General features: G+C 48.9%; 1 protein-coding gene across 1 annotated transcript in view; it reads left to right on the top strand.

Annotated features, from left to right (window-relative positions):
- WNT3A (Wnt family member 3A) overlaps window positions 1-23030 on the top strand; it is a 101064-nt gene extending 78034 nt beyond the window's left edge. The window contains exons 3-4 of the mRNA XM_090047925.1: window positions 11016-11281; window positions 15676-23030. Coding sequence (XP_089904051.1) covers window positions 11016-11281; window positions 15676-16155 — 746 coding nt within the window. The 3' untranslated portion in view covers window positions 16156-23030. The remainder of the gene's footprint in view (window positions 1-11015; window positions 11282-15675) is intronic.
- The last annotated feature ends 1366 nt before the right edge of the window (window positions 23031-24396 follow it).

Below are 24396 nucleotides of genomic sequence, written 5' to 3'. Positions count from 1 at the left end.
TTGCCATTGGACCAAACAGCAATAAATCAGGTTATGGGTCAAGTCTCTGAGCCCAGAACATATTTTTCCTGGGGGCAGGGAGGAGGCAGGAACCATGTTAAAAGGATTTGTGATGACACAGAGACAGATAGCTTGGCAATCGGAGCGATTAAATGTTGGCCCGGCACCAAGCTCACATGGATACCATCCCAGAAGGCTGCAAGAGACAGGGAAGCCCTTGGCATCCACGGCCTGATATCTCCATGAGCTGGAGGGCAGCAAAAAGTCGTTCCCATGTAAGGAGGAGGTGTCAGGGCGTCAGCGAGGCAGACTTTGCCTGCGGGGAAAATACTGGAAACGTTGGAAACAAAATATTGCCTTGTTTTCTCACTTCCCGCTTCATTGTAACCCTGGTGGCAATCCCACCTCCAGCCTCGGGGCCCACATCTAGCTTTCCTTTAGGCAGGCAAGTAGCACTTATGCACCTCGTATGAGCAGCGAGTGGTGCCACTGATATGGGAGTTAGATCCTCCTTCCCCCTCCACAAGCAGCTCCCTCGAAGGGGGGTGATGCTGGACTCTGGCCCCGACCCCACTGGGATAGCAGCTATGCCTCCCTGCAGTCTCTCCAGCTTCTCTCCTGGTCTTCAAATGCACAAGGCAGAAACAACACAGGAGCAGAGGCCAAAACCCAAGAGACCTTCTCTTGTAGGGCAGTGCCCATCTCACGGAGCCGTACTCCACCTAGATCTCTTACCTGCTGACCCCATCATTATTTCCCTCTCGGCCGTCCAGCCGTAGGAGGGGTACCTGCTCAGGGCACTTATGGTCTGGTGGTTAGCCAGCTTTGCTGATGGTAATACAGGTTCAAATCCACTTGTGGGGGGCTGGAAAACAGGTTGCCTTCTTCCTAAGCAAAATACCACTTGCACATCTGAAGTTAGCCATCTAAATGCCACTTACACGTCTAAAGCAGAGCTGGACTTGGCACAAAGTGTTTTAAATAAGCCAGCTGAGTTAAATTCCTCTTTGGTGTAACCCCAGCTTGTGTGTCCCAGCCTATCTAAGCCCTGCTCTCTCCCTTCCAGCTCTGTGGGGCTTTAGGAGGAAAGGGATGGCAGATGACCCACCACCATCGTTTGTGAGAGCTTTATCTCCCATATATCTTCCAGAAGAGATGATTTTAACAGAGACCTACTGCTGAACAGGAGGGAAAGACAGCAAGTCCATCAGTGTTTCTAGTATGGGCACGAAGACCTTATCCACAAGGCATTTAGGCACCTAATTGCCTTCATGCACCTAAATACTTTTCAGGTTCAGGCAATTTATGCACTTCCCTGTTGAGTTTTGAAGGCACGGGCCCATCAGGGCCAGAGGAGCTCCGTGCAGAGCTGAGCCGTACTGCTCCCTGTACATGAGGAGGAGGGAGGCAGTCAGCTTCCTGGGCCCTGCAGCCATCAGCCAAAGGGCTTCGATTATCCTTAGCTCATGTAGCTACAAACCCAGACAGGTGGGATGTGATGCTGTCCTCACAGTCTGTGGTAGTTAACCCTTCCCCTCGAACAGGGATTTTCACACGTGGAGCCCTGAGCATCCTCCCTAGTGAAATGCTCTCCTCTACCTCTTTGGTAACCGGACTGTGGTTGTGCTCAGCACGATGAAAGCAGCAAGTCCTTTACTAGGCAAGTGAAGATGCTTTAGCCTGGACCAAATTCCTCATGGGTCCAACTATTGTTATAGATATCATAGAGAAGTGGGGCAGAAAGGGACCTCCAGCGGTCATCTAGTGCGACCGCCTGCCTGAGGCAGGATCACCCCTATCCAAACCATCATATACAGCCCATTGCTATATTAGCGGTGTTTCATTTTAATCATGGAAAAAGGTGGATTTGGGGGAAACCTTTTTGTGACCAAAAATTGGGGGTTTTGTTGTTTTTTTTAATCAGAGAAAACCAGGATCCCTGATTATCACACAGGACAGCTGTTGTAGAGGACAGAACTGTTTCCAGGTCTTCAAATGACAAAGCTAACACTTCAACCACCAGACAGTCCTTCCTCTTCTACTGCCAAGAGATTTGTATAAATCCTAGACGACAGGTTCAAACTCAGCCCACAGCGGGTAGCTCTGGATGCAGTGAGTTGAGACACGGGTGTATTGTATGCTAATTTGCTTGCATTGTTGTTCACTCCTTCTCCTGTTGTTTGTCTCCTTCACTCATCCCATCTTGTCCAGACCTGTACTGGGATTGATCTGGGGCAGGGACTTTCCTTTTCTTGTCTTTCTGAGCATTGTCCAGCACCTCAGGACCCTGCCGCTGCATCCAGTCCTCATGTCTACATTTGAAAAACAGTGAAGACACACTGCAAAAAGCTTGCAGACCAATGCAAGTCTGATAGAGGAAGGCAGATGGGCCTCCATCTGATGACCGTATGCAAGCGAAGGTGAAGGGTGTGTTACTCGCAGACCGCAAGCAACCGCGTGGGGAAATTTCTGAGAGGAGAGGGCTCTGCCATCCAGCAGATAAAGGCACAACAAGATCTTACGGATGGATGGTGAAGTTCGACGCCTTCAGACTACACATAAAGAGCCAAAGTTTTAAGTCGAGGCTTATCGGCCATCACAACTGCTTGCCATAGGATGCAATAGGCTCTGCTCATCCTTGAAGACCCTAAATCAAGGCAGAGAGGGGAGGTGACATTGTGTGAGCCCATTGTGTGACTCCAGGCTCATCCCCACTGCTCGCTCTCAGATGCACGAAGGGCTCGTGAGCCGGTCCAGGGATGGGTCTGGAACAGCCTCCCTGGAGATCTTCTGGCATGGGGTGGGGGAGATGCCCCTGGCCCATTGCAGTCACGCAGCTCGGGCTGGACCCAGTAAAGTCCTGATGGGGGGTGATGCCCGTTGTTTCAGCCCACAGTGGGATCCAGACCCTTATGTGGTGAACAGGCAGAGGTGCCCCAACAAAAAGCGCTCAGCACAGAGGGCCGCTCTGGGACCTGGGTGCCTGCACCGAGCGCTGCGGGGAGGCGTCTCGATCTGTTTGCAACCCTCCCCTGAAGATTGATGCCTGCGTCGTGCTTTCCAAGAACCGGGCAAGCCTCACCCTGCAGTTAAAGCACTTGCCCAGGAAATGGGAGACCTAATCTCATTTCCCCTATATGCCCGAGGGGGTTCACACCCACATCTCCCATGAGAATGCCCTCACCTCCACCCTGCAGCCACTTTTAGGGGTGGGAGGGTTGGTAGGGACACGCTCTACCCTTTTTTTGGAAACCGTATCGCCGGGCAGAAAGGAATTTGAGATGCCTTAAACCAGGGAAAGAGACCCCAAGAGAGGCTTGCCTAGTGGTTGCAGCATTTCCAGGAAAATGCCAGCTCACCTCCGAGGATTTCACATGAAGCACCGTGCAGGAACCACCTCGGAGCCCTTTGGCTTGAGAGAAAGCAGCAGCCATGCATGCGCTTGGTGTGGGGCCCGATCCCAGCGGTGCGCGTCGGGCGTGGGGGGGGCAGCTCCCGGATCCCGGAGCACCCAGTTCCTGGGTCCCAAGCAGCCTGGCCTGGCACTGCTCAGCCCTGCCCAGGCTGGGCCAGTTGTGGGCCTGCCCAGAGGTACGGCGCTAAGCCCCTGGGGAAATGTAATGTCAAACAGGGAGTTCTGGCACCTCTGGGATTAATCTGGGGTTTTCCAGATCCAGATGCCGGCACCTACACTGCAGTCCAGGACCCATTTTGGATGCCTGAATGCTCCTGGATCTATCTGTGATTGCTTAGATTTGTCTCAGCTAAAGGCTATTAGATAGAGAGGTTAGGATTTCCTGGCGGTATCTTTTCTTGGATTCACTGTAAGGCCGAGAGACATGTTGGGCAAGTTTTCAGGTCCAGATTTCCCTTCCTCAGACGGGTCTTGAAGAACTCCTGCTTGAAATGTATTGATTCATTGACTTTAAATAGAGAAGAAGCCATCTGAATGGATTCCTTGTTCCCCACGAATGACTGCATTTCACCATCCCCCCTGTGTTGAGGCCAGTGCCATGGGCTGGATGAAAGCACACGCCTTCCAGAAGAGAGTTCAGGGCCAGATTTTCAGTGTCCAAGTCACTAAGCAGAGGCACTCGGTAGCCCCCAGGTATCTCACCACCGCTGCCTGGCCTGTGCTAGGCAAGGGATCAGGCTGCAGGTAAGATCCAGCAGAAAATGGGAACTTCCAGGTTAGATACCTGGCCCCCAAAGCAGAATCCAAAACCTCAAACTAAAGCCAAGTCTCCCTCTACGGTACATAGGGAGAATTAGGGAAGTCTTTCTCACTAGAAGGGTAGTAAAGCACTGCAACAGGGTACCCAGAGCAGTTGCAGGCTCTCCATCCTTGGAGGTGTTTAAGACCTAGCTAGACAAATTTTGGCTATGGTCATCAGCCTCCTAGTTGAGGCTGGTCCTGCTTTGAGCAGGGCGTTGGGCCAGACGTGACCTCCGGAGGTCCCTTCCCGCCCTCGTTTTCTAGGATTCTGTGATTCTACGATTTTCTGTGATTCGATAATAAGGTGGCCAAAGCCTGCAGGCCCAGCTGCCTAGACTTTGCCAGGAGAAACATTAAGCGCCGGTGACATCTGAACACCCACATCTCTATGGAGAGGGTGCACCTAAATCAGGCCGGCAGGCCGATTCCTCCCTCCACCCAGGCACTAGAGCCTTGAGTCGTCCCACGAGTGCAGGAGAAATGAGGCAACGATAGCTTCAGTACCCACATAGCGTAATAGCCCACGTGTCTGTGGCTCTTGATATGCTCCAGATATGGTCAGGTATGTACTAGGGCAGGGAAGATGCCATGAAACAAGGCGGGAGGGAACATCCAGTTTCCTGCCCCACCAATTAACACTGAACTGTAAGAGTAACTTTGCATCCTCTATCTAAGACACAGACAGTGCAGATAGCAAAGCAATCTTCCTGTGAGATAAGGGCGTTATGCATAAGGAAGCGGCGGCCCAGAGAAATGAAGCGCCTGGCCCACACTCACGTAGGAAGTCAGGAAACGACAACTCGAGTCTCATGACTCCCCACTGCTCAGTTCTCCGGGCTGATAGCATCGCTTCCCCCACTGGCCCACACACCTCTGACTTCCTGCAAGGTTTCTGACACCAAGTAAGATACACTCAGGTATGTCCAGAGCCAGGGAGAAGGGATATGCAGCTACAAAGCGCTGCGAGAGGGAAGGTCACCAAATGACGGCCAAGCGACTAGCAGTTTCAGTTGCAGAGGTACCCTGGTGAAACAGCTCGAAGGAGCATGATATTCAGAGTGCACGAGCGTGCACCTGCCGACTATCAGCTCACTTAAAGAGGGGGCATGTAAGCATTTCAGCAGGCCAAAGCCACCTTGTCCCTTCTAAAATCTTGACTGTCATCAAAGGCCATATGCGAGCTTAATGTGCTGGAGCCAGACACGCGGTGACCTTGCGTTGCCTGGGACAATGTGGTTGAAATGATCAGCCCCCGGAGCCTCCTGCTCCCATCACACTCCTCAGAAGCTCCCTTTAAGTCATAAGGAGATGCCTGTGGCCTGTTTCCAGAACCACCCAGGGAGGAATGAGACGCCCTGACAAATACATTGCACTCTCCTCTTATCTCTGCAAAGTCTCTTGCATTTTTATATGGCACCTTAATAACCCCTCATTTCCATTACAAGTGCATGCTTTCCTTCTGCTTATCTGTATCTCTATCCACTCCTTCTCCATTCCTGCAGCCAGGCTGCCTGGGGCTATGACCTGGTGAGATCTCCACAGCTCTACAGGGTCAGGGCTGCTTAGTAATTGGGGAAAGGACCTCGTCCTCAGCCTGGCTGCAGGAGTGATTCACTAGATGGTGCTCTTCCATCTGCGTCACAACTGAACCTGGTGGCCCAGCTTTATGTTAGGGGTGAAAGATGTGATCCCAATGCCCTAATCATTTGTTAGGTATGCAGGTTGTAGCTGTATTGGCCTAGAGGCAAAATGAATCAGAACTCGTGGTAGAGGTGATCTCTGTTATTAGACTGACTAGATCTTTGCAAAAAACCCCAAAAAACCAGTGTCTTTAATTGCAAGCTTTCGGGCACAAGCACCCTTCTTCAGGCATTGGAGAAAAGATTGCATGAGTTCTCCTGGGTAGAAATGAAAGTTCATACTTCATAGGAGAGTTGAAGGTGTGGTCAAATCTCCTGTTCTTTTCTCTGAGCCTAATCTTCATATAAAACAAGCTGTTCCAAACAAGAGATATTACCACACCTTCAACTCTCTTGAACTTTCATTTCTACCCAGGAGAACATTTGCAATCTTTTCTCCTATGCCTGAAGAAGGGTGCTTGTGTCTGAAAGCTTGCAATTAAAGGGGTATTTTGGGGGTTTTTTTGCAAAAATCTAGCTGGTCTAATAAAAGAGATCACCTCTAGCGTGAGTCCTGATTCCTAATTATTTGTTGTCATTTAAAGATCAACTGGCAGCCTTCTCCAGAGTTGGACTGTTAGCCTTGGGGCCCTGAGCTAGACTGCAGATTGCATTCTGCCTACCTGAAATCCCTGGTAGTGACAACTGAACATAGTGCCATTTACTTCCAGCTTCATGCTGTTAAGCATGGCTGTGTTCCACCCCAAGCAAGCCTGCATTGTGTAGGCGTGGGAGTGATCCCTAAATATACAGCCTAAAGATTGCTTTTGGAGATGCAGTAGCGCTGTGTCAGATCTGAAGTTATTAAGAACAATAAAAAACCTAGTGTGGAAGTTTCTGTAAGGGCTGGTGGCGATAAGGAAGGGATTTGGCAACTCAGGTGAAACTTAGGTGGAATTCAAATATCTGAGTCCAAAGCTGTGGTGCTAGGGACCCCTGTCTAGCTGCCACCTAACCTCCATAGGCACTGCAGGTTGTGTCTTTAAGGTCCCTTGGTGCTTGAAAGTTTTACTTCTGCCTATGTTCAGAGGTGCTTTTGCTTGGACAGGGCTGAGGAGGCCCTAAGGCCAGTCAGCGTGCGGGAACTTGGTTTCCCTGTGCCCCAGAAAAGCTGACGCACGGGGCTTGATCCGCTGGTTGTTCTCAGAGCATGACTAACCGGCCCGCATAGAACCACGATCCCTAAAATTTCAGGAGGAACAAGGGTTTTTTTCCCCTAGAACAAAGCCAAAGGGAGCAGAGGGTGATGCTGCTCCCCTTCGATAGCACACCCTAGTTGGAGCACTTGCCCAGAAAGTAGGAAGCCCGAGTTCAATCCCAACCGCCCTGGGAAGTCCAAATGCACATCTCCCACTTCCCAGAAGCATGCCCTACACACTGGCTCTGGGGTAGGCTGGGGAGGGACACTCCACTTAACCTGCTGCATCTGTGTCATTGTGCAGAAAAGAGATCCAGATTTAACAGGGCAGAAAAAGAGCAAGCAAGGAGGAGCCTGATTCCATAATGGGTGTTTGAGGCACTCAGCTGGAGTTGGCAGCACAGGTCCCTGTTTCCAGGACCACATATGCCTTTCATGCTTCCTGTTAAACACTTACTGTGCTCCACCCCAGAGAAGGCTGCATTTCCAAGGGGACTGGGTGGTCCCCACACAACGCAAGCAACAAAGCCCTTTGGGATCTTCCCAGGGAAGTGCTGTGTGACATTTAGATCTCCAACCCACGTTTCCCCCCCTTCCTCCACGTAGCTGCTTTAACCTCTAAGCTACTCAGAGCCACGCTTCGTCTTACAGAAGAGACTGGGAGCACCACTGCCCAGAAGGACCCGGTGCTATTAAGTGAAAGGGAAACGAAAGGGCAGAGGAGAGGAAATTCAACATAGACCTTGTAAAGTGATGCACCGGGGCAAAAATAACCCAAGAGAGACCTGCGCTATGATGGGCTCTACATTAACAGTCCCCACACAGGAAAGAGAGCTGGGAGTCTCCATGGACAGTTCACCAAACACGTCAGCGTAGTGCTCAGCAGCCATCAAAAACTCAGGGAAAATACTAGGGATTATTAAGAAGGGACTTGTGAACACAACAGAAAATGTCATTCTGCCCCTTTATAAGTCTATGATACACGCAAACATTGAACACCCTGCCCAGTTCTGGTCCCTGCACCTCCAGCAGGACATAGGGGAGCTAGAGAAGGTCAAGAGAAGGGCAACACGAATGACTGGTGTTATGGAGGGGCTTCCATATGCGGAGAGACCAAAGAGGCCAGGTCTGTTCAGGTTTAGAAACGAGATGCTCGGTGGGAGACATGGTAAGAGTTCACAAAACACTAAGCGGTGAAGAGAACGTAAATAGGGGTTTATTATTTACTGCCTCTCACAACTCAAGAACTAGGAGTCACAAAATGAAACTAGTAAATAACAAGTTTAAAATGAACAGAAGAAAGCCCTTTTCTATGTAGCACGTAATACGATTTGGGGCTTGTTGAGACCAGATGTGGTGGAAGCGGAGAATTTAGCTGGATTCACAAAGGGTTTGGATAAATTCTTGGAGGAAAGGCACATCAGTAGCTATTGAGCCTGGGAGTGAGGGGTGCAACCTCTGAATCAACATGTCCTAGACCTCAAATGCCGGAGGCGGCAAGTGAGAGAGGACCAGCGGTGGGGAAAAACACCTGGTCATGCCCTGGTCAGCCTGCCTTTCATCATCCGCTCTCTGCCACGGTGTACTGCAGAAGACTGGGTAGGATGGACCTAAATAGTGCCCCAAAGTCCCACTTGAGGCTCTGGAGACGTTCGTTTGGATCAACCCCTGAGAACGACTTATTAACCTCGCTGAAATTATGTTCCAGGACATTGCTCATAGCTTTTGCTTGTAGTTTCATGCATCTTCCTTCATTTGCATATTATTGTAGCTTGGTAGCTTTCCCAAAGGGAAGCAGGGTAGCTCAGCTTCTGGCTCCAACATTCAGTCTAGATGGGGCAGGCCGTCTAGCACCTAGCAATGTTTTTTATCCAGAGAACATTTGGGTGTTTGACTAAGCTTGTTAAACCTGCTCCTCCTAGAGCTTAGAGTTGTAAGTGATACATTCCCATTATGAGCAAAAAAAATGGGCCCAGAATGGGCATAAAATGCATAAAAATGCAGTGCAGAAATGACTGGAATAAAGTTATGGAGAGATTATTAGCTGATGCCAGTATGGCATAGGCTTGTTGAAGTCAATGGGTCTAGCTTGTGTCATTCTGGTCCATTATCTCTATGGATCCTGGTTATCAAAGATGTATGAGTGCCCCCGAAGTGTATCTGAATGATTTGAAGGCCATAGACAAAGAAACAGCTCACTAGGGCAATTGGTTCAAGGGTACGCCTTATTGGGATCTTGCCATATTTTCCTTTTGGCTGCAGTTAGAGCTCACTGGAACAATTTTGACCCTGGTATCATAGATCAGAAGGGACTTTACAGGTCACCTACTCCAACCCCCTCCAAAAATGGAGCATAAACCATCCTAGACACCTGCCCATCCAGCCTCTTCTTGAAAATCTCCAAGGAATGAGACTGCACAGCTTCCCCAGGCATTTTTTTTCCTATCATCCTATGTTTTATACAGTAAGGCAGTTTTTTTTCTGTGATATAATCTAAAACCACTTTGCTGCAATTTCAACTCATTGCCTCCTGCCCTGCTGTCCGTGGCCGGAGAGAACAGTCATTCTTCCTCTTCTCTATGGCAGCCTTTCAAAAACGTGGAAGCCTGCTATCATGTCCCCGCTTCATCTCCTCGTCTCCGAACTAAACACACCTCATTCTCTCAAGCTTCCTCATGCGGTTTGCATTCCAGCACCTTTATCTTCTTCATTGCTCACTTCTGATGATGAAAGGCTTCTTTCGTCAAAAAGGAAAAATGCTGTCCCAAGCCAGACCACTTTGCGGGGTTGTATCGGTTTCAGCAAAGCTGTTTTTGAGAGCCACTTCAGGACCTTTCAGGCATTTTCAGACAGAAAGACCCAGATGAGAAACTAAACACACACACACACACACACACACACACACACACACATACATACATATACATATATATGTATGTGTATATATATGTGTATGTATGTGTATATATATGTATGTATGTATGTATATACGTATATATGTATGTATGTGTATACATATATATGTATGTATGTATGTATGTGTGTATATATGTGTGTGTGTGTGTGTGTGTGTATGTATGTATTTCATACAGTTCTTTTCCACCAGAAAGTTCAAAAAAGTTTCATTTTCCTCCCCATGTGGAATGGAAACAAATTTTGCCACCTGGAAAGTGAATGAGTCGCCTAGAAAGTGGCTCATTCCCCAGCCAGCTCTAATTTTTGCTAAAAAGCCTAAAGGGTGAGAGGTAGGGACTGTGCTTCATGCTCATGAACTCTTTAGAGTTGGCCCGGCCCAGAGTTAGAAGTGGTTCCCTTTGCATTCCCAGCCGAAGAGGAGGCAGAAAACTCCCCCCGGTCCCAGCTTCCGGCACAGGGGCTGGGCACGCATTTAGGCAAACATATAAGAGACACATAAGATGCGATGTAATGGCTGGAGCATCCTTGTGACTCGGGCAAGTTGGCAGGAAGATGTGGATTTAGGATGGCTGAGGAGAGCAGCCCTTGGTTTCCAGGAGCAGGAAAAAAGAGTGCTGGAGTGCCTGTGGACCAGGACTTTTTCCCAGCCATCACCAGTAACAAGGATCTGAAAAGTGTGTGGTTTATCTGGCTTGGGTTGCACCCAAAAATTGCAGAGCATGGCAGCAGAAGGAGTTGTCCCCTTCCCGAGCGGAGGACATCAGGGCCCAGCCCGTGTGTACCTGAATCCATGCTGGATATCGGCACCCAGACAAGGACAGAGCTCCCTGTGGCTTTTTATGTTGCTACGGCCAAATCTTAAATTCACTGGGTGAAGCCTAAATAAGGGCTTTGAATTCAATCTAGCTCTTGCCCACGGTGTCTTCTAGTGCCGGAAATGCCTCTTGCCTGCTACAGGACCTCCTAAGAGTAGCACTACAGGCAGAAGGAGGCTTTCCTGTGTTGGGAAAGGCTAGTCACATCCCCGTCTGAGTGACAGATCCTTCCCTGCTTCTCTCCTCCACAGCTACCAGGGAGTCGGCCTTCGTCCACGCCATCGCCTCCGCTGGCGTGGCCTTCGCCGTGACCCGGTCCTGTGCTGAGGGCTCAGCCACCATCTGTGGCTGCGACACCCGCCACAAAGGGCCCCCCGGTGAAGGCTGGAAATGGGGAGGTTGCAGCGAGGACGTGGAGTTTGGAAGCATGGTGTCTCGGGAGTTCGCGGACGCCCGGGAGAACAGGCCAGACGCTCGGTCAGCCATGAACAGACACAACAACGAAGCTGGGAGAACTGTAAGGCCATTCGCTTTTCATTTATTGCAACCCCAAAGGGCATTTCGTAGCCTCTTAAAACCCTTACAGATGGTGGGAGGAAACTCCAGTGCATGCCTGGGCTCAGCACTGTAGGAGATTTGGTTTCACTAATAAATCCGGGGGTACAGCTCCCAAGGATAACACGTTGCCCAGTGCATGGGAGTGATGGGACCCCATCGCTGCCTGTCCACAGGGCAGATGGGTTCGCCATAGCATGGAGACAGAGGTTAAGATCCACCAAAGGAACCAAGGGCCTAAAGATGGGCTTAGGTGAAAGTTGGGCATCTACATTCAAAACTGCAGCCAGGGAAACCCCCTTCACAGTCCTGTCTAGCCCTGAAGGCACCCACAACCTGTAGGCGCCTCTGTTTTCCATGCTTAACTTCCTCAGGTGACTAAAGCTCAGCTGCCTAGAAGTGCCTCGCTCCTGGCAGGCACCTCTCTCGTACCTAAGCTCGATCAGGATCTACAGGTCAAGACATGGCTCCACCAGCCACCTTACCAAGCCCGATCGAGTAGATACCCTCAGAGTATGCCCACAAGCCCAAGGCAGGCACAAGGAGGAGCAGGCAGGGCTGCCCCCACCCAGGGTGTAGGACACCCATCATGAAGGCCCTCCTCTGCTTGGGGAGATCAAAGCCACCCTCCTAGGAGATCCAAGACATGGTTTTAGATCCCCTCAAGGCAAGCTTGGAGTTGAAGATAGGTCTTATATACCCCCTAGTGAGTGTATAATGGGGGGGAGGCAGCATTGCCTCTTCTGGCTGTGTTTGGAAAGATGGGGCAACCCCCATTCTGTGTTAGAAAGAAGCCCCCAAAGGATTCAAGACACCTTAGCATTTCCTGCCTGCTGGTTTCAGCAGGTTGTTTTTTGTGTGTGTCTAACCCCAAGGTCCCTAATTCTCCCCCCTGCGTTGTGTAGGGAGCCTCGGACACCACTCACTGCCTGCCTTGTGCTGCAGGGATCAGGGGCCCAACAGTCGAGGGCTGCGATGCCGAGTGTCACGGTGCCAACATCCTGTTGTAGCTCAGAGCTTTAAGGCCAGGTTGTAGTCCACCTTTTGGCCATGTACGCGGTGCCTAAGTGTGACCCCTATCTGACACAGCATGCCATCATTTGAGCCTTCGGATTATGTCACAAAAAGCAGCAAAGAGGAGGAGCACTCACCTGCCCTGCCTCTTAAGTGCTTTTTCTGGGACTCAAGCAAGGTGGGATAGGATTGCACTTAGGTACCTAAATACACTTAGATGATTAAGAGGTAGATTAGAGTCTGGATCTCAGCCTCTAGGTGTTAACCTCCCGGGCTCTGAAGGAAGCACCCAAACTCAGGATAAAAAATCCATGGCCCCAAGACTGTCTCTGTGCTCACAGAGGCTTTTCTGTGTCTCTCCAGGCCCCAGTAGACCTACATTTGCTCCCAGTGATGGTGGTTAGCACTGATTCCCCAAAGGGAAAACAGCTCATTACCAACCATGCCACTGCCAGATTACACTGCGGCCTTTCTGGGTTCAAGTTGCAGCAAGGGAAAGTTAAGTTAGATATTAGGAACATATTTCTCACTAAGAGGGTGGTGAAGCCCTGGAACAGGTTATCTAGAGAAGTCTCCACATCCTTGGAGGTTTTTAAGACCTGACTCAACAAAGCCTTGGCTGGGATGATGTAGCTGGGGCTGGTCCTGCCTTGAGCAGGGAGTTGGACTAGATGTGACCTCTTGAGGTCCCTTCAACCCTCATTTTCTAAGATTTGGCCTATTCCAAGAGACTCAGTCTAGGAAGCATTCTTGGCTTAGAGTCAGCCGTCCCAGCAGCCTCTACAGGAGTCACGTCCGCATCCCTCCCCACACAAAACAAGACCTTATTGCATATCCTATATAGAAGAGAAGTACCAGTGACTAACAGAATCAAAATAAATCAGCCTGTTTCTACTCCTTTGTTGCCATTGATGTCAATGGGAGTGGGAGCAGACCCTGTTCATGTATGTAGAAACACGTATGACTGCACACGTGAATAAACTATGACGTCATCATGGATTTCCACCAGTCTATGGGATCCCCATCAAGGACAGGCCAAAACTTCAGGGGCGGGGGGTCCTCATTTCACGGAGAAGCATAATTCCTCATTGGGGATTACAAGCGGACTTCCTGTCCCTGGGACGTGGGGCTGGACTCGATGATCTTCCGAGGTTAAAGTCTATGAAATCTATGAAATCTATGAAACTAGCAGAGGAGGAAGAAAGAAATATTTACATGGCTATAAAGCTGGCCAGAATAACACGGGTGCCATGAGTTACCCAGCACTTCCAATGGTAACGGGCTATAGGAATAAAGACTAGAGCTGGGTAGGATGAAAAGGTGCATTTTGCCTTCTAATGAGCCTCAATGGAAAAATATTGTGTAGAGCTCCATAGGTACCATTCAGACTTGCTGTAGGGCCTGTTTGCATTCCCAGTCTAACGTTGAGACTCTCTACTGGTTTTAGGCCCTTCACAAATATCATAGGGTGCATAGCAGATACCACACCTTGGCAGCTAAATCCTTTTGTTCCATAAACAGCTTATTCTTCCCATTCTCATCACACCAACACTCATTTGGTGAGTGCACCTAGTCTCGATGTTTGAGTATTTCCAGCTAAAAACGAGCCGCCGGAGATGTTTCAAGCCAGTTCCCATAAGAATTCAAATCCAGCCTCCAGACCAAAAGCTTTGATTAAGAACAGCATTATTATATAAAGCAGACACTTTGTGGTTCTCTCGGAGCTAATTACAACCTCCTTAGCAGTGAGTGATGCTACCTCAATCACAAAGAAAAACCACCTGGAAAACATTGATCACGCACTATAGGTGCTGATTCATGGCATAGCTTTTAGACGCAGACTGGAGCTAGTCTGTTCATGCACCCAGAAATTTGCTGATCCGTCTGAAACGCAGCTTATTGAGTACGGTTGCATAAGGCTGTCTCTCGCCTAAGCGCCTTTGAAATCTGTGGACCGACCTCATCCATAGATAAAGGCGGCAGGACTCTCATTGAAAGGTATGGCCACGGCTATCGTATCAACCAAGGATGAATTTTCACCCTTTCCATCTCATAGCTCGGTCCCCCTACAGATGGAGCAATCCCAGCTTGAAGGATTCAAAAATCAGGAACTACAATCAAATCAAAAGATTGGTTTAAAACTCAGAAAAAGATATTGCTTTAAAAAATATCAGTGCCAATTTGGGTCCCTTTTATCTTCTGGTTTCTGAATCTTTTGCAACCAGGAAGGCGAGAGCTAGACTTTTTTTTTTTCCCCTTAACAAAAGCTGAGATTTGCACCATTTCCCTTGACTGGGAGATGTGATTTTAAAGAAAATGCTCACTATTATGAGGCTGGTGAGAAAACGTAGGCAGCGCTGTGGTTGTGCTCTCAGCCATCAAGGTTTGACCTGCTCAGCATCCCTGAAAACCCTCAGAGAAAACCCAAAGGGTGCAGCAGGAAATAGCTGATGATTCAGTTGGTGATACCCTTCCTTGACTTGAGCCTCTCTTTCTGGAAAGAAAAGGAGTGTTATTGTGGGCACCTTAACCAAATCCCAGGTTTGATATTCACAGTACGTTCTACCGCAGCATTTTCTCCATGGCTTCAGACAACAAACAAATACTTCTTTATGTCCTGTCCCAATTTCTTGGCCGTTTTGACTGACCACTATTAAAAAGCCATTCATAGGAAGGGGAAAATCCAGCAACTCTGTGGGCAGGTGGCGCATCAGACTCTCAAGTTCTTGCAGAAAAGTCTCTGTAAGTTCCCTTGCTACCAAAGCCATTAGTAACGCCCCAGCAGATGTATGACAAGCAACTAAACTGCTGCCTACACTCCTGGGCGAAGGGAACATTTGGAGCAAATGCAGCTCTGGGGATGTTTCCACACTCCTATACAGGAGTGACTTCATCCAGCAGCGAAACCGCTTTATTTATCGGGAGAACTTGGCTTTTCTGCAAGGTTTGACATGGGATGAAATGACACATGATTGAGCTAGATGCATAAGGCTTCTATATGTGATGTAGCTACATTGGGGTGGGCAAAATGCAGCCTGGGGGCCTGATGCAGCCCGTCAGACCATTCTACGCGGCCCGCGGGGCCCCTAAAAAATTTAGAAAATTAATATTTATCTGCCCCCGGCTGCCTGTCATGCAGCCCTCGATGGCCTGCCAAAACTCAGTAAGCGGCCCTCTGCCCAAAACAATTGCCCGCCCTTGAGCTACATTAATGCAGCTTTATTTCACAGCAGCTTACGGATCTATCTCACTCCCTGGGACTCTTTAGGATGAGAAATGTTGGAGAAATAACAGTGTCATAATAGTTTCCCTCTTCCTTTTTTCCCCCACTTTTCTTTCCAGTCTATTATTGAACTCATGCATCTCAAGTGCAAATGTCACGGGCTGTCGGGCAGCTGTGAAGTGAAGACATGCTGGTGGTCCCAACCAGACTTCAGGGTCATCGGTGACTATCTCAAGGACAAGTACGACAGCGCTTCCGAAATGGTCGTGGAGAAGCACCGGGAATCCCGTGGCTGGGTGGAGACGCTGAGGCCCAAATACAACTTTTTCAAGGCCCCAACTGAGAAAGACCTGGTTTACTATGAGAACTCACCGAACTTTTGCGAGCCAAACCCTGAGACCGGCTCCTTTGGGACCCGCGATCGGATCTGCAACGTCACCTCCCACGGGATAGATGGATGCGACCTGTTGTGCTGCGGCCGCGGACACAACACAAGGACTGAGAAAAGGAAAGAGAAGTGCCACTGTATCTTCCACTGGTGTTGCTATGTCCGTTGTCAGGAATGCATACGAGTCTATGATGTCCACACGTGCAAATAAAGCAGGACGTCTCTCTGCAGGCTCCCTGTGGAGGAACAGACTAGAGCCTACATCTTCGAGGTTGCGTATGTGAGAGAGAGCTACTTTTTTATATTAAAAGAATAAAAAGGCTAAAACTGGTTGGATAGAATAGGTCTAATGACTTCTTGGCTTTCCCAAGATCTACCTGCAGGTAACAAAAAGGTTGTGCCCAGATTATCCCTCCTGTAGGAGACTGTGATTTCTTTAACTAGCCAACAGCATGGAACTGGGAAGAAGATCATTAGCAAGAACGTGAGTCTGCTTCTCCCTTCCCTTTTCCAGGAGCAACTCATGGTATCAAGTGCCCTTTGAAAGACTTGCATTTTCCTAAATACCGCCTTTTCCTAACCAGGGGAGAGGCTATATTAGAAATCCCCAATGCCAAGATGCTGTGTATAAAACGAATGGCAAAGAAAAATTTAAAAAGGGTTCATTCATTAATTAAAAAAATCCCCCTTCTCCTGGGAACAGGAGAAGTCTGCAACCATTCCTCAGCGCTATAGCACGGACCAGCTATTAGCAAGGACTTTTTAACATAGCGGCTTCTGCCAGATACGCCATAGCATGAAGCGACGCATATAGTGCTTCTGCAGAGCGAGAGCAAGCCTACGGATGGACATCTACAGAGGGCCCACTGACACTCCTGTATTGCACGTGCTATAGGATGCGATACGCACACATGCGCAGTGTATAAACCCTCGGTGCCTGGAGTGGGTCACGAAGAGGACGTAGGATGTGCATGGCCACTGGGACTGAAACTGCTCTTTTCTCCCCCAACTCGCACAGAGACAGCGTCCCAGCCGCGGGCTGTTGAAGCTGGATGTGACATAGCAATGCAGCAAGAAGGCTCCCAATGAACCACGCCGGGCACCGCAGGCCTCTGGAGGTAGAGCCTTCGCTGGCGGTGATCCGGGCGATCAAGACTTCTTGTGTCCCAGACCATCGTGATAAAGGGAAAAATGGGGAAAGTTTTCCCCTCCCCTTCTGCTTAAAACACAACGTAATTGCCGCTGGAAAGTGAAAGTGCACTTAGTTCATTTCATCTTCTCCATCGAGCTCACTCATTGCAGTCCTTAGAGCAGAAGCCTGTCGGGAATACGGTTCTGAAGGACTATTTGTCATCTGCTACCTAGACACGGCCCTGAACCAAACCTCCAACTTGGAACAGCATCAGACTCTGGCTCAGTTTGCATCCAGATGCAGTTCTGGCATTCGGTACCCGTCTCTGTCCCAGGCCGGATCAAACCCTGGGAACTGAACCAGCCCAGACCGGGAGCAGAGTTTAGATCTGTGCCATCTGTGCAAAGCTGCCGCCTTTCTCCTATTGCTATATTGGTTCTGTGACTCCCTTCCCGTGCAGGTTTCAAGCTGCTGTACTTATTAGGGTCACCCGTTTACAGTAACATCTAGCTTGCTGTAGAGTAATCAGGGCTTCGCTTGGAGCGATGGGTTCTTAGGCCTGCATCTCCACTCATCCATGCCGGGCTTCCTAGCAGTGTAAATCAACCATATTTGAGTTACGCCTGGCATACATTGCTCTGAGCGACTGGTCAATCAGGCACAGAGTCAAGGTGTGGTTCTCTCTTACCTCCTTTGTCTCCTTCCTCCTCTTCCCTTCACCTTGGGCTTCCATAATGAGAAATAGACCACTATTTTTATTTTCACCCTCGAGAAACGGGGATTTTATAGAGCTCTTCGGACTCTTTCCATGGACTGCAGGGACAGCTGCAGCTAGCCTATGGGCCAGCTTGTGACTACCAACTTGCCTAGGGAAGAAATACCACTCATTCCTCTTTCCCTTATCTGCTTATTCTCTGAAATGAGAGCAGATGAGCAGGCAGCGTTCAGGAGAGGCAAGGAGCAGAGCCTAACCCCAGCAGAACAAAGTCGAGTTGGAGCGGTGCCTCAAAGGGGATGCATTTGAGTCACGGCATCCCCTGGGATAACTCTTAGGTTGGAGCAGCTCAGGACTGTGCCTTGGAGTTAAATGATGGAGCCAGTTCTCTCCAGGTGCCCCACATGCTAGGGTGACTTCTGCTTAGGCAAGGAGAAAGCGAGCAAAAGAAAAAAAAGTAGAGAATGAAGCTGTTGCTGAGAGAAATAGTCGAGGTTACAGCTATTCAAGCGCTTGCTTTAAAAAAGATAACACCCAAGTATTTTAGAAATTCATGTGTCAGGTTTCTTAAGCTGGAAAAGGGCGGGTATGGAGAAATGAAGGCAATTGTTGAAGATCACGATTCAGTGGTAGGACTCACATGGAGAAGATATTAGTCACGAACCTGAATGCTCTTCTAGAAAGAGCTCGACCGCTGCACTGCAAAGAACTGTACGAGACCCTAAGTAGCACAGGACACGGGTGTATATAGTTAACGAACGTAGATAATGATAGCTCAAATTTGCTGCTAAGTCTATTTCCATTGACTTCTGTGGGGTGATACCAGCAGAGAATTTAGCCATTATACTTTACAGCGAGGCATCTGGTCCTGCTCAGGGGACTCGCAAAACTAGTGTTCAAGATGCTGGGCGTACCCTGGAAGAGCTTGAAGGCCTGATTATGGTCTCACGTCACTACCCCAGCACCCTCGTGACTTTAGCAATCTTTTTCCTAACTTGCAGTGGTCTAGGGCAGATCAGAATCAAGCCCAATATGAGTAGTTGCTTTAAGCTTAGGAAGTGCAGAGAAAAGCTTAGGTCATGGCAGGCAGGTCAAGGAAAGTAGCTGCCATGGAGATGAACCTCAAGCTACATCAACCAGTCCTGGGTTCAAGCATCCCAGCGCTTGGGCCCATCCATGCAGGTCAACGGATCTGAATCTAGGGCCATGTGTAATTTTTCAACGTCTTCATTTTTATGATGGACTCATTCATCTCCCATTCTAGCATTGCTAAAAAGGGGAGCAGGGCCAATTATCTCCCATGAAATTCGATGAAAAAACACCCACATCTTCTTTTAATGGACCCAAATGCATTTGGAGGGTGTAGCCCCGTCTCTGAGTCTCCACGCCTACGGGGAGGAGGAGGAGAGAGAGGCCATGTAAGCATAGGCCTGGGAGCGAGGTATTCTCAAGGTCTAATGCTAGCCCTAAAATTGATCCAACCTATGACCTTAGCCAAGTCATTTGGGGCTTCATTTTCCAAAGTAGCCATTGATTTGAGGAATCCAGATTAAGGCACCTTTTTTGTTGGGTTTCCAAATGCCAAAGTACTGCGTATCAGAGGCGGCTTTTTGGAAAATGTAATCTATGGCCTCTATCTGCCCCAAGGAGAGAAACTGTCTGGAGAGCAGTTGGAGTGCTAAGAAGACGCATCCCCTTAAACAATATTCCCATTTACGTCGCCTTTCCTTTCCACCTTTATTTATTCGGTAAGGAGCACGCGCCAAAGACAGAAGACCCGGCATCATTCACCTCCCACTGGTGACAGATGTGAACTGTCCAGCGCAACCTTAATTAAACACAGTACGGTCCCCTTGTCTTGTGCATGTAACCAAATGTGTCCTGGATGCAAAAGATTGGTACCACAAAGGTCTGTGTGCCAATAACAGGGGAAGAGTAGATCAGTCCAGGAAACACCTATGTAACAAAAACACCCATGAGAAAGAAAAAAAAATACAGAATCCTTTTTTTTCTCTATAATGCTGCTATCGATCCAAGGTTTACTAGAGCTATACAGACAGACACAGTGAGTCCTGTTCAACCCTGGCCCAGCTCCATCGCAGCCCCTGGAGTTATACCAGGGATGAGTTTGACCTGATGGAGTTTCTTTCTATGAAAGACATAGAGGGATTTTTTTTGAAGCCTTTTTTTTTTTTTAATGAGAATAGAATTGAAAGAAAATAGGGGAAAAAAGGGGGTGATTGTGTGATGTTTTCTACTCATTCATGTCCGAGGCACCTGAGCAGGAGGTGAAGGCTTTTAATAGGGCTGTGCCATGCTGGGTTCAGTGGGTCTGCTCCAAAGCTTATTAAAGCCAATGGGAACCTGCCCACTTACTTCAATGGGTTTTGTGAGAAGCAGGAGTACTTGGGATATTTTTTACCAGCCCAGCGGTATGTCTGGTATAGACAGAGGCAAGCTTTCGGGTATCACAGTACCCTTCCACAATGGGCTTTGCATCTCGACTTTGACAGTCAGGACCCAACCCCAAGAAAAGACTGACTATTATAGGCTTCTCAATTGGGTGTAGATGTTTGCAGTGTCCCTTTCCAGTGGCTAATCCATCTACAGGAAAGCAGCCTTCTAGGGCTGCCCATTAATGAGCTGACAAGGTCGAGTTGGGTGGCAAAGCTCCTGGATAATGCACAGTGGAGAGCCATGGCATAAACCTCCTGGGAGTCATGGGCACTCACCTGCCTCGAGGATCCAGTCTTCTGTGCAACCGTAGGTGTCTCTGGATGCCCTAACTACATGTCTGAGAAGAAAGACAGCTAGTAAACCTAGCATGTAAAAAGCCATATAGTGAGACTATACCAGGGACAAGGACACCAGCCATTGCAGCACAGCATAATCTTTGGTGGCAAATGATAAGAAAAGAACATCCCGTCCTCATCTGCCATGAGCATTTCCTTCAGACGCGACCAAGCAGAAGATGCTCCTCAGATAGTGATGTCTGCAGGGAAATGGGGAGCAGGATCTGCCTTGTAGTGTATATAGCTGGACATCTACCCCCTGGGAGAAATTTGGTGAGAGGGAGGAATAAGATGTTGTGAGGAGAGGAGGGAGGTTGCGTGGGGTGGTAGAAAGGCTGTACGTCATGTTTCCTCCATCTGCCAGATCTCTCCAGGCCAGCTGCAAAATGGTAGCTCAGATGACAGTGCTGGAGCCCATCTCTCTGAGGTCTTCCTTCTCCTCCTGGGCACCAGGGCCATTTGGTTTGCTTTCCCCAGGCTCTGATTGCATCTCCTGCCACAGCTCAGGCCCCTATGGCCGCACCCGGTCCCATGGCCTTCCTCCCTCTCTCCTACCCTCCAGCAAGAGCTACTGATGGTTTTGCATCCTGGGCAAGAGTCTGAGCTGGACCTCATTTGTCCATCACAGGGCACAAGACACTGCACCTGGCTGAAGCCCCCATCTTCCGTGGTCTTACCTTCTGACGCTGATGCCGACTCACGGTGGGACCTTAGATAAGTCCACACCCATTTCCTTTTGCCTCGGTTTCCTCATGCGTATGGCAAGGGATAATGGCCGTTCTCATTGTAAGACTTGACTGGGGAGGTTTGCAAAGACACATGGGAGGCAGGTGGACTAGACCCACCTGCCTCAGCAGGAACTACGTTCCTAACTCTTTTTTGTATCTTTGGGAATCAGCCAATGGGCTCTTACAATGGGACCCTGTATATGGGCTGTAACACTCGACCAACTCCATTGACATCAGCTTGATGACTCCAAATTTGTACTGATGCAAGAGGCAACACAGTGTGGGCCTAGTCCTTGCAAACACTTCTTTGGGTCTACATGATGGATGGGCTAGCAAACCTACGATGCGTTGTCTGTGCGCATGATACACATCTCTGCTATTCTTGTCCTGACCACATGACAATAATGGAGAAGACCCAACCTACTTCTGAGCAAAATCCTGATGCTTTATGAATCTAATCCAGGCAGGCAGATCTCCCTGGTTGCAAGGGTTACGAGAATCTTTTTCCACTTGGCTTTTGCTCCCTCTTTCTAGGCCGGCCCTCCTCCCGGTGTGGCTCATGGAGGCCCCCGGATTGGAGGGAAGCCTTTCTTAGCCATACATGGGTGCAGAGACAGGCTAGGAAGCTTTCCCAGATCTCCTTTATCATTTTCCAGGTTGCTTCTCCTTTATTTATTAGTATTTATTTATTTCTCATCGCTCAGCCCTCTTCACCAAAACAGACCCAGGGCGTGACTGCTACAGGCAAAGGCTAGAACGGGGTCCTACAATGCTCTGGACTTCACGGGGGGGGGGGCAAGATCCCTTCCCAGCATGGACCTGATGTCGCCAGCACCAACAAAGCATAAGAGGCCCGATTCTTTCCAACGTAGGCTCCCAAACCCTCCCATTGTGAGGACGCCCTTCCCAAAACCGTGACCCTACACCCCATTGCCAAGCTCGTCGAGGTCATAAGCCAACCCTATACTCCCGGCTGCTGAGCTCTCTCACCCCCACAATGGGCTTGCGATCCAACCTTTAGCCTCGATGTCCCCTTCTGCACGGAGCCCGATCAACCCTTCCTGCCCTGCTTGCATCCCATGAGCGCCCGTAGCTCCTCGAGGGAGCCCTCTCTTTGCTTTGGAGGATCCGGCAAGCCTGCCAGCTGTGCCGAAGGCCCGAGACACCACCTCACAGCCGGCACAGCCCTGCAGTCCAGAGCAAGCATGTCAATCAGTCATTTCAATGCCTTCACCGGTGGCGGGGGGCTCATGCACCCAGCACCCTCTCCCCTTCACACACCTCCTGCCCTGCCTCTACCACCCCGACCCATGCTACATCGCCCCGTAGTCCTTCATCCCTTCCACCCCTCCGCTCCCTTGTACAGGATGCACATATTATAAAACCTGAAATTCCAAAGCTATTGTACAAAGTAGGAGTGTCACCTTCTTTTTTTCTTTTTTTTTTTTGTTAAGTCTGATTTTTTTTTATGATTATTTATTTTATGAATAAATGTATATATTAGCAAGAGTATATATTTGCAGAAATAACTCCTCGGGACAGTGTTGTGGCTGAGCGGTGGTGCTTGTGACCTCATTGTCTTCTCCCTTATTTTCTACTGACCACACACTAGCGACATCTAGTCACTGTTTTGTTTTGGGGTTTTTTTGTTACCAGTTAAGTTTGATAGCCGTGTTAACTTTATAATGAAAATTTAAAAAAAAAATGCATTCATTTTAACCCGTCTGCTTTGGAATTTTATTTCTTCTTCTTCGTCTTATGGGCACTCGGGATACAAGTTTCCATTTGCATTTGCAGCAGGAAGGAAGAAACACATACCTGTCTCACACCTGGCCTGCTCATGAGGAAATGGATGCTTTCACAGAGCCAGAAAAGAAAGTCATGTCTGGAGGTTATAAGAAACTTGTGACCTGCTGAGGTTAGTAAGGGCCTAATTCAAAAAAAGCTATTTCAAGCATATTTAATGACCATTAAAGCAACAAGAGTTGGGGACCCTTCTTCAACCTCTTGTCTCCAGTGGGTTCAGAAAGCCCAGGATGGCTCCCCCACTTTTTTTCCCTCCCCAAAATGCTTATTGCACTGGATCATAGGGGCCTATTGGCTGCTCAGTTCCTCTGAAAACCTGACCCTCCCACCCCAAAAGAGACACAAGTGTGAATACAGACTTTGGCTTTCTTCTGCACATTTTAAGTGTAAGTGGTTCCCATGAAATGTTGTGCTCTCCTCTGAGCAGAGGCTGCGGCGCTTTTCTGGAGACATTTCACCACCGACCAGAAGAAGGATGTAGTAGACAGACGATCCCTGCCTCTAAGGGGATCTTCATCCCTTTCCCTGTTTTATCCTCCCTCCTTCTGAGGGACAAGAGTCTTCTAGTTCGGGATGTCATTGCTGTGTCTGCCACAGCCACCTCTTGTGACCTTGGGGGGACAATGCAAACCTCCATACCTCAGAGTTAGTTGGACAGTCACAAAAGTGTTTCCTAGAAATACCCAGAAATGAGAAAAGCCTTTAAGACAAACTAAGTAGGAGGTATTTTCAAATGTGATGCCCCGAGAAAAATATTCACCCCTGTTGTTTCGAATTACGCAGGTCAAGTACTGCGAAGTGCTATTCGCATACCGTCCTCAGCATATTTTCCAAGAATAAATGATCAGCATTCTCCCCAGAGGGCCCTTAAGATAAGTTTATTTGCTGAGCTGCATTGCCTGCTTTCTTGGTACGGAGAAAGCATTCTTCTGATTACATAGAAAAAAAAGCACAGCAAAGCCATAGACTCCCCAGCTCCTATTTCCGGCACTGTGAAGGCCAAGATACTCCAGGGGTATGGGGTTTATCCCACCTGAAGGGCAAAACTTGGGGATGGGATGTAGGGATAGCAAATTTGAGGATAGGCTGTAGGGCTAGCAGGAATGGATAGCAAATTTGGGCATGGGATATAGGGATAGCAAGGATGCAGGAATGTAAGGATAGCAAATTTGGGGGCGGGATGTAGGAATCTAGCAAGGATGTAGGGATGCAGGAACAGAAAATCTGGGGATGAGATGTAGGGATAGCAGGGGTGTAAGGATGTAGGGAAAGCAAATTT

Source organism: Crocodylus siamensis, chromosome 5 (genome assembly GCF_052110815.1).
Source record: "Crocodylus siamensis isolate JL-2025a chromosome 5, ASM5211081v1, whole genome shotgun sequence".
In the NCBI taxonomy this organism is placed as follows: Eukaryota; Metazoa; Chordata; order Crocodylia; family Crocodylidae; genus Crocodylus; species Crocodylus siamensis.
The sequence above is the reverse complement of the archived record's forward strand: the minus strand, read 5'-3'. Positions and strand labels throughout refer to the sequence as shown.